General features: G+C 35.9%; 1 protein-coding gene across 1 annotated transcript; it reads left to right on the top strand.

Moving 5' to 3' along the window:
* The first annotated feature begins 2,421 nt into the window (after positions 1–2,421).
* gdf5 (growth differentiation factor 5) lies at positions 2,422–10,637 on the top strand. The gene is made up of 2 exons (XM_073851878.1): positions 2,422–3,363; positions 7,751–10,637. Exons 1-2 carry the CDS (start codon positions 2,727–2,729, stop codon positions 8,611–8,613), a joined length of 1,500 nt encoding a protein of 499 aa, XP_073707979.1. The 5' UTR covers positions 2,422–2,726; the 3' UTR covers positions 8,614–10,637.
* The last annotated feature ends 630 nt before the right edge of the window (positions 10,638–11,267 follow it).

Raw genomic sequence — 11,267 nt, 5'->3', positions numbered from 1 at the left:
ACGGCTATTGAGGCCATTCCAGAAGTCTCTGTCTGCCCAGTAATGGCCACGAAAGCCGTTCCTGTTTGCCTAGTCACGGCTATGGACTCTCTGCTTCTCTCCTTGCTCTGTCTTCCTTCTCTGTCTCTGCTCTCAATAGGTCCCAGTCCATGACACGGCTGGCTGCCCCACCCTGGAGGGCTCCTGCGCCTCCTGTTCCGCCCTGGAGGGCTCCTGCGCCTCCTGCTCTGCCCTGGTGGGCTCCGGTGCCGGCTGCCCCGCCCTGGTGGGCTCCTGCTCCATTATTACGGTCTGGCTCTGGGGGTCGTCCGCTCCGCCGTGGGTACCCTCGCTCCCACATGTCCTGCTGTGGGGGTCCTTAGCTCCTCCTGATCTGCCGGTCCTGCCTCAGCCTCTACCGCCACATGGACCTGGCCCTCCTTTGTTCCCGTGCTTCCCCCCCACCACTCCCCTGGACTGTTTTTCTGCTACTTCTGTTGGAGCGTCTGGAAGCCGCTCCTTGGGAGGGGGCTATGTCACACCAGGCCAGCAGGGGGAGCCCTGTCCCTCACTGACTGTTGCTGCTCCCTCTGCTGCTTCGCTGGTTACTTCCTGTCTGTCAGCCATAAAAGCAAGTTCAGCACACACACACCGCGAAGTATTGAGTTTTGCTCCTAGCTAACCTTACCCAGCATTTTCCCAGTTTCCTAGTCTCCGTGTTTCCTAGTTTATTCCTGGTATTGTTTTCTAGTTTCAGTCTTAGTCTTAGTTTAGCCTTGTTTTGTTCGTTTGTTTCATTTGTGTTCCTTTTACTCTGACTGCCCATTTGGTTTCTGACCCACGCCTGTTTTCTGGACTACTCTCTGGATTATCCTCGTTGTGATTGTTTGCTGGTGTTTGACCCTGTCTGTTTGGATCCACACGTCAGTCTCCAGTCTCCTATCGTGACATTAAATATGTAATATGACATTATCTTGACGTACATTTATCTTTATTATCATTTTAGATTTTCTGGTTGTACAGTACATTGTAAAAAATGGAAGGGAAAAAATGTATATAATTTACTCTTTATCTATATATTTGTCTTTTTTATTTATTTATTTGTTTATTTATTATTTGTTATTTATTAATTATTTTAATTTATCCTTTTTTTTTTACACATTTCTATTTATCTATATTTATTTTATTTCCTGATAGTGCTTTTTATTTATTTTAAATACACAAAATGACTGACACAATATAATATTATATAATGTCATTTAATATTATAATTAAATATGCAATATGACATGTGATGAGTGCATTTATTTTCTTTATTATTTTAGATATTCTGGTTGTATAGTACATTGTAAAAAATAACACACACACACACACACACACACACACACACACACACACATACATATATATATATATATATATATATATATATATATATATATATATATATATATAAAACTCTTTTAAATTACTTATTCATGTATCTATATATTTGTCTTTTATCTATTAATTAGGCCTATTTGTTATTAATTCTATTTTTATATATATTTCTCTATTTTATTTCTTGATTTTATTTATTTATTTGAAATAAATACACAAAATAATGTAATTTAATGTAATTATGCAATATCACACGTTAGTATTTTTTTTGTTTATTATTATTTTAGATTTTCTGGTTGTACATGTTAATTATTTTCAGTGATGTAACCAAGTGTAATACAGCGAATTCCTTCATATTAATATATATTTTATTTTGGAATTTATCTATTTTAACATTTAGTTAAATACAACTTTATAAATGAAAAATTACAATTAAAAATACAATTTATTTCTTTAATTTATTAAATGTATTTATTTCTTAAGGGCACATTAATAAATCTTATTTAATATTTGCACATCTCCTATTACACTGTTAAAAAATATTTTTGCTCAGTTATAACTAAAACAAAACTGTTTTACAAGAAAGTACAATTTCAGAATTTATATATCAAAGCCTCATGTTCAATTTTTGTGTTACTTGCTGTTACTTGCGTTGTAATTAATTGTCAAATTTACTAGAGATTTCTAAATAAGAATCGTTTCTTCACCATGCAAGTTTGCCTATAAAATAATGCTTAATGCCTAGGTAATTTGCATATCAGATCTAACCCGTGGCTCATAAATCGAGGATCCTAGCAGTGCTTTATTCGGGTGACCTAATGCAAAGCTTTCGGTTTTATGTATTCAATGACTCATGCTTTAAGAAGAAATATTGCAGTTGAATAAATCTGGACAGCATGACATCAGAGAGTAATTAAGCCAGTTTGCGTTGGAATTCCGCTTCCAATTCCTGCGCTCAGGTTTGCGCACAACTTAAGCACCTGCAGGTTTGTGTGTGTGCGTGCGTGCTGTTTTCACTGGACCATGTTCAAACTCGGAGAAAGAAAGAAAGAGGGAGCGAGCGAGAGAGCGCATTACGCCATCCTTCCCTCTTGGAAAAAGTGGGATTTTAAACAAGTCTCTTACAAGATACCAAGCAGAACCGCCGGACTTCACCGAGAGACACTGCGCTTTTGTACCGACTCCTGGATCTCCACTCCGACAGAGAGCTGGATCACTATGGTTCTGAAGAGAGGGGCTCATGGCAATGATTTGCGCAGAATAACCGATCAGACGTTTCCAAAACTTCATTTTTACCTCTCCAGACCCGTTCATGGTAGAGCCGTTGGTCATTTCTCCATCACCGAAACTCAGAGGAAGATCAGAGGATGAAAGTTCTGACTAGTCTCCCTCTTTTACTGGGCTTCTGGACTCTCTTATACCTGGACTTCATCCCGCAGGCGCTCTCCATCCCCAGAGTGGCCGGTCACAGGGGCGCCGGAGCGGCCAAACCCAACTCACGGTTACCGGTGGCGCGCAACGGCACGACGCTCCTCAAGCCCTCTGACAACGCGAAGATCTCTCGCATCCGGGCCGGTCCACCTCTTATAAAAGCCGAGCCTAACCCGGGTCGCGCCGCGGTCCCTGTGAGTTTAGGACGCAGGGAGGCAGCGCGCTCTTGGGTACCCAAGGATGCGGCAAGAGTCGCATCCTCTTCCAGCGTCCAACTCCAAGCGGGACACAATAAAGGAGTTTCTGCACAGAAATCCGCCGTGCCGGCTGCGATCAGGGCTGGTCAAACCAACGCTGGCGTGATGAAAAGCAATGCACCGGCACCTGCGCATCTGAAAGCGGCGAACGCGGTAAAGCTGGAGTACAGCGAGGAACCCAAACACCCTTTAGTGACGCCCCATGACTACATGCTGTCCCTGTACTGGTCACTGACCAGCAAAGAGGTCAATACTAGTGTCCTGCACGAGGCTGGGATGGCCAATACCATCACAAGCTTTGTAGACAGAGGACAAGGTACGGTATGCCTTATTATTCTGGTTTGCATTGGAGAGTTCTGTTGTTTTGCATTATAGAGACAACCGGGGCAAATTGTCACACTGGTAAATTGTCACAAGGGTCGTTCCGTTTCAGTCTAGTAGTGGTTTTGAATGTTGGTTTCAAATATTTAATATAATTTTTCATAGTTTGGATATAGTTGTTGGGTAAATAAAAGAACAATTAAATCACAGCGGTTTATTTATTGCTATTTCATGAGTTTTATACTAATTTAAGTATTTACATTTTCTGAAAAGCCCATAATTAGCTATGTGCAACTGTGACAACTTACCACATGTACTGTGACAACATGCCCCATTGGTATCAATGTACTATATCCTTTTTTTTTTACATTAATTTATATATATATATATATATATATATATATATATATATATATATATATGTATGTATGTTTGATTTTAGGTTAAAATAGATTTTATAAGATATATTATATATAGATTTTATAAAACAAAGTGTAAATTTGTAGTTGTTGTAAGTGGTCACCACTATCTTTAATCATGTTTAAGATTTTTGCAGGACCATTTAATAGTCTTGTGGTGTAAAAAATGAATTATTTATGAGAATAAATATCCTATATAGTTTATATTCCTATAGTTTTGGCAAATGACAAGCTTAAAGTGCAGGTATGATAATAGTCTAAAAAAAGTTAGAAAGGAAAATTTTTATAGCCTTTCAAATGGCAGGATACTGCTGTCACTGCTTGAAATGTCACGTCAACTACCCATTTGAAGTCTACTGCATTTAGGCTAAATTGTCCTTTTCTGTTTACACAAAAGAAAAGTCTGTGGATATATATTTTGAAATCTTATTTCTGCTTAGTATTGCACTGCACACTAAATCGACACAATCTTTTTTTTTTTTTAATCCGGGTCTCTGACCCAAACCAACTGTGTCAATATGCATCTGGCATAAGACTTTTGATGGACCTCTGCTTAAAGTAAATAAACTTCTGGGCCGGTTACAAGTAGGTGGCCTCAATATGTTTTTATTTTTTCAAAGTAAATCTGTTTAAAGCGGCATTTAAATGGTCCTGCTTTATGTGGCTCCAAGGCTGACTCCTCTTTGAATGGCTTTTAGTTTATGCCGTGTGAAATGCCCTTTGCAGATTTATAGTTACCACATCCTCTGACACCGAGAAAGAGAAATGCATGCATTTTTCCTTCACCTAAAGGAAAAGTTTCCCTACAAATGATTATTTACTCATGCTTGTTACTTCAAACCTGTATGATCTCCTTTGACGAGCACAAAAGATGTTAGATTCACTTTCGATGCATGAAAAAGAGCAGCCTGGAACATTGTGCTAAGTATCTCCTTTTGGAGGTCATACAGGTTTGGATCAACATGAAGGGGAGTAAATGGAGTTTATAAGTTCTGACTAGTTTTAAAAAGCACCACACATCATGTCCTTATACATCCATTTAGTGTACTTTACATCTCCACACACACTTGTACAGCGCTAATCAGTTGCACTCTCTCTGCCCCTCTCCATGCGCTTCAGATGGTCTTTTCAGCCTATGTTAGTGAAAGCCATATGTCACGGTGGTAGGCCCACTGGTAAATAGCTGCAGGTTGATAATAATGCTGTGTTTACAGTATGTTGTGGTCTCCAGGCCGAGGTCGTCTGGTTTTAATAGTCTTTTGAAACCAAACTGTTCTTGGATAAAATGAAACCTTTGATTTTCATAATGCACTGCCTTCATATTGCATTGCTTGCAGAGAGAAAGTGCTCTCTCTTAGACACACACATAATCACGATGTGTGAGCTTTGATTGTGGAAAATATTAGCTGTGTTGCTGTTAGGAAAGATCAAAGTGACCGGTCGTTTTACTCTTATAAAAACAAATGTTGTCCCGTACAAAAAGTACATTGATGGTATCAGATGGAAATGCCACATTACTGAATGATTGACCTTTTCATCTAATATGGTGTTTACTGCACATAATACTATTGTATTACCTTGGTAAATGTCCAAAAAACAGTATCATCATGATACCATCTGAACAAAAACATGGTATTACTATAGTAAATCATTTTAAAAGTTCAAACAGTAGTTTTGTGACCAAAGCATGGTAACACCAGTGTACATGTCCAAATAAAAACACCTCTATTATCTTAACACCATGTGCAATGATATAACCATGGTAAATGTAAAAAAAAAAAAAAAAAACATGGTATTGATATGATGCATGTCTAGAAGTCCATGATGTTACCATGATATATGTCCAAAACCATGGTATTTTCACGCAAAAATGTTAAAAACATGGTATTGTGTCCAAAAAACATTGTAAAACCCATTGTGCATGCCCAAATAAAATCATTGTTTTGTCCTAACACCTAATGCAAACCATGGTATTACCTTGGTAAAACATATTATTCTTAAGGTAAATGACAAAAAATTGTCAAATTGTATCAAGGTATTAACATGGTAACATCCAAAAACATGGAATTGTTCTCAAAATGGTACATAAAAGCAAGTCTTAATTTTTTGTTATGCTTGTATTGTGCAAAAACATAGTATTACCATGGTAAATCATATTATTCTGACTATAAATGATAAAAACATGATCATTGTGTCCAAAAACATGGTAAAACCATTGTGCATGTCTAAGTAAAACTGTATTGTTCAAAGTGCAAAACCATGGCATTACCATGGTAAATCATAATATTCTCATGGTAAATGTGTAAAAAAATGGTATTACCATAAAACATGTGAAACCAGCACTGTATTGCTTGATGGCATGTGCAAAAACTAGGGTATTACTATGGCAAATGACCATAAAAGTCATGGTATTACCACAGTAAATGTAAAAAAAATATGGTAGTACCATAGTTTGTGTCTAAAATCTAAGGTAATACCGTTGCTAATGTCCAAAACTATTCAACATTACCATAATACTTAAAAAAACAACAACATGGTATTAACATAGTAACAAGTGCAAAACCCTTGGTATTACCATGGTAAATCTTACTGTAAATGTTAACACAAGATATTTTGTCTAAAAACATGGTAAAACCATTGTGCATGTCTAAATAAAATAAATTAATTTTACTGTGCAAAAACATGGTATTACTATGGTACATATAAAACCAACACTATATTGTCTTGGTGGCAAGTACAAAAACCAGGGTATTACTATGGTAATTGACCATAAAAATCATGGTATTACCACAGTAAATGTAAAAAAAAACATGGTAGTACCATAGTTTGTGTCTAAAACCTAAGGTAATACCATTGGTAATGTCTAAAACTATTCAACATTACCATAATACTCTGTACAAGAACATGGTATTAACATGGTAACAAGTGCAAAACCCTTGGTATTACCATGGTAAATCATATTATTCTTACTGTAAATGTTAAAAACATAATATTGTGTCCAAAACATGGTAAAACCATTGTGCATGTTCAAGTAAAATTGTATTGTCCAAGTGCAAAACCATGGTATTACCATGGTAAATCATATTGTTCGTACTGTAAATGTAAAGAAAATTGTATTCCCATAAAACACGTGAAACCAACATTGTATTGCTTGATGGCATGTGCAAAAACTAGGGTATTACTATGGTAAATGATCATAAAAATAATGGTATTACCACAGTAATTGTAAAAAAACATGGTAGTACCATAGTTTGTGTCTAAAACTATTCAACATTACTATAATACTCTGTAAAAAAAACAACAACAACATGGTATTAACATGGTAACAAGTGCAAAACCCTTGGTATTACAATGGTAAATCATATTATTATTACTGTAAATGTTAAAACATGATATTTTGTCCAAAAACATGGTAAAACCATAGTGCATGTCTAAATAAAATAAATTAATTTTACTGTGCAAAAACATGGTATTACCTTTTGTAAATGTGAAAAAACATGGTATTACTATGGTACATATAAAACCAACACTGTATTGTCTTGATGGCATGTGCAAAAACCAGGGTATTACTATGGTCAATGACCATAAAAACCATGGTATTACCACAGTAAATGTAAAAAACATGGTATTAACATGGTGAATCATAATATTCTCATGGTAAATGTAAAAAAACAAAAATGGTATGACCATAAAATGTGTAAAAACATGCAAAAACTAGGGTATTACTATGGTAAATGACCATAAAAATCATGCTATTCAACATTTCCAAAATACTCTGTGCAAGAATATGGTATTAACATGATAACATCCAAAAGCCTTGGAATTATTATAAAAATGGTACATGGAAAGTAATACTATATATATAATAATTGTGTTGTTGATTAGATTTGACTAGATTTAAAATGAAACCAATAAAGCAATGCAAGAACTGTTTTTATTGACCTCTGACCTTAATTTTTGCAGATGACCGTGCACCCCTGCTGAGGCGTCAACGTTACCTCTTCAACATTAGCTCAATGGAGAAGGAGGGTCTGTTGGGTGCAGAGCTGCGCATCCTCCGAAAGAAGCACATGGACTCTCGTAAGACCATGTTTACTGAGGGCATGGTATCTTTAAGACTGTACACCTGTGCCTCAGGTAAGCACGGACCCGTCCTGCTGCAGGCTCGAACTATCGACCCTCACAGCGCTCCGTACTGGGAAGTGTTTGACATCTGGAAAGTGTTCAAGAGCTTTAGAAACGCTCCTCAGCTTTGCTTTGAGCTGGAGGCCGTCAATCAAGGCCGACCGCTCGACTTGCGATTGCTTGGCCTGGGTCGGACGGGAAGGCAAAATCAGGAGAAAGCCTTTTTTGTGGTGTTTGGGCGTTCGAAAAAGCGAGGGCTGTTTTACAACGAGATCAAAGCCCGGTCTGGTCACGACAACAAGACCGTCTACGAGTACCTCTTCACCCAGCGGCGGATGCGTCGGGCACCATTGCCACGTGGGAAAAAACCACCCAAGAATCCCAAACAGAGATGCAACCGCAAGCAGTTGCACGTCAACTTTAAGGAAATGGGCTGGGACGACTGGATCATCGCGCCTCTGGAGTACGAGGCCTTCCACTGTGACGGCGTCTGCGACTTTCCCATCCGCTCCCATTTGGAGCCCACCAATCACGCCATCATCCAGACTCTCATGAACTCTATGGATCCCAGATCCACGCCGCCGACCTGCTGCGTCCCGACCAGACTCAGCCCCATCAGTATCCTCTACATTGACTCGGCCAATAATGTGGTGTACAAGCAATACGAGGACATGGTGGTGGAGAGCTGTGGTTGCAGGTAGCAAGATATTCTGAAGACTTTCAAAGAGCAACCAGAATAGAAACTTTGTGACTTTCTTTGTCAAGAGTTAGTTGGCCAAAACCAAGAGAATGAATACATTTTGTTGACCAGTGTTTATAAACATTTGCATACACTTGCATTCATGGGACAGGGTTGTGCACCATTCAGAATTTAACTGAGAAAGTTATAACTCTTGCATTTGAATTCAAATTTGAATTTCAAAATAAATTCAAAAACCTGCCTTTTTAAACATTTAAAAACATTTAACTATAATTTTATGGACATTTCCAATAACTCTATGCATTGCTTTGTGTTTTAATCTAATACAGCAAAATCCTGTAAAAAATCAATATAGAAAATTCCTTCTAATTATTAATATGTGATCCTGGACCACAAAACCAGTCTTTTGTATCATGGGCATATTTGTAGTATATTAAGATATTAAGTAAAGATCATGTTCCATGAACACATTTTATAAATTTCCTACCATAAATATATCAACACTTATTTTTTGATTAGTAATATGCATTGCTTAGAACTTAATTTGGACAACTTTGAAGGTGATTTTCTCAATATATATATATTTTTTTTGCACCCTCAGGTTCCAGATTTTCAAATAGTTGAATCTCAGCCAAATATTGTCCTATTTTAACAAAATATACATCAATGAAAAGCTTATTTAAAAAAAAAAGACCCTTATGACTAGTTTTGTGGTCCATGGTCACATTTAGTACATTGTGCCCTATTTTTATGGACTTTCATTTCCAGTTCATTTCACTGTAAAAAAAAATGTTATATGGTAAAAAAAAAAAAAAAGTTTTGTAAAAAAAGTAAAATTTTGTATTACATTTTATTCACAATTATTAAAACTACATCTGTTTAAAGAAATATGTAACTTGTGACTCATAGATAGATTTTAAATATATATAAACTAAACTAAAAGGATACATATATTCCCTCATATTTAATGAATTAACTGTTAACCAGAGTGGAAAAATGCAATTCAGTAATTTCCTCTTCTTGTTATTCCATTAAACATCCTGTGAGAAAAGACAGCCAATCGTTCCATTCTGAATTTTGCACAACCCTGTTATGTAGATCATTATTAACATCTTAAGGGATTAATAACAAGCAAACACTGTTGCTTTTGTATTTCTTTGTTTACACAAACCTGTGTCGATGTGCCAATAAAACGCCTCGGATTCCCTATAAATGCAGGAGGTTCTTCAAAACTAGCTGAGGGCTTTTCTGCTAATACATTTGGCTCAGTTTGCCCCTGCTGGTAGATCTCATAACTACACCATCTGGCTGCTAAAAACATTGGTCTCCATTGACAGCCATTTAGTATATTATTAGTGTATTCTGCTGGAATACATTTAACTGAAAGCAACAAGTATTTATGTTATGGTAGATGTTTTCACCATTGTTGAACTGGTGAAAATACACCACTGCTCACCAGAGTGTTTCAACAGGTTGATGTTTTTACCCTCCCATTATTAGCTGCTCAACAGAAGCATATTTTTAGGTATTTTTTGTAAGTTTTGAGTAAACTTGAGTAAATGTCTAGTCGTTATATTAAAAAGATGTTTGTTTGTTTTTTTATTGAGCTAAATGTCATGTAAATGTTCTTTTTAATCTTGTTTTACAAAAGAAACATGTTGCTATTGCTTTTAAAGTGCTGAAGGGATAACAGATGTGTGTTTTGTTCTTGTTTTTGTTGTTTGATCTTCCAGTCAAGGTTACTTCCCAAAGTAACAGCATGTAACGCATATTGTGATGTAAACCATTTTGAAACTAAAAAAATGGTTTCAAAACGTTTTGTAAAAATATAGAAAGGTATATAATTACATTTAAACATGGCATTTAAATAGAGTGAATTAAATTCAACAACCATACCACAAAGTTTAATTATGTCTGCACTTTTATTCCTTTTTTTGTAACTAAATGAAAACTTTAAACCAGGAATTTACAATGTTAACTGATGGAAGCAGATCATAAGTCAAAATAAACAAAAGGTCCAAAATAGTTTCAAGTGATTTTTTTTTTTTTTTTTTTTTTTTTTTTGCTTTGCAAGAGTTTTAAAAGAAAATGCACATCCTAAACAGGCTCAATGTTTGTAGCAACAAATAATTTCTCTTCAAATCAAATCAAACTAAATCAAAACCCCTGGAAATTCATAGTTTAAATTGTGAAACATTTTCACTAATAAAACCTCTACAATTATGCTTCAGACTGATTTAATGCGAATGATGCATTTGAATATTGCACATTCCACCAAATCAATATAGAAAATTCCTTCGAATTACTAATATGTGACCTTGGACCACAAAACCAGTCGCACAAGTGTATTTGTAGCAATAGCCAACAATACATTGTATGGGTCAAAATGATCGATTTTTCTTTTATGCCAAAAATGATTAGGATATTAAGTAAAAATCATGTTCCATAAAGATTTTTTTTTTTAATTTCCTACCACAAATATGTTTTTTGCAGATTTGAGATTTTAAAATAGTTGTATCTCAGCCAAATATTGTCCTATCTTTGACCCTTATCACAGGTTTTGTGGTCCATGGTAACATATAGTACATTGTGGCTTATTTTTATTGACTTTTTTTTTCAGTGAAATTAACTGGAAATGAAAATGTTATATGGTTT

This window comes from Garra rufa, chromosome 12 (assembly GCF_049309525.1).
Source record: "Garra rufa chromosome 12, GarRuf1.0, whole genome shotgun sequence".
Classification (NCBI taxonomy): Eukaryota; Metazoa; Chordata; class Actinopteri; order Cypriniformes; family Cyprinidae; genus Garra; species Garra rufa.
The sequence above is the reverse complement of the archived record's forward strand: the minus strand, read 5'-3'. Positions and strand labels throughout refer to the sequence as shown.

Excerpts from the sequence above, each read along its gene's own strand:
- gdf5 (XM_073851878.1), top strand. The coding sequence starts at position 2,727 with ATGAAAGTTCTGACTAGTCTCCCTCTTTTACTGGGCTTCTGGACTCTC. Across the intron at positions 3,364-7,750 it reads CTTTGTAGACAGAGGACAAG|ATGACCGTGCACCCCTGCTG; the intron begins GTACGGTATGCC and ends TAATTTTTGCAG.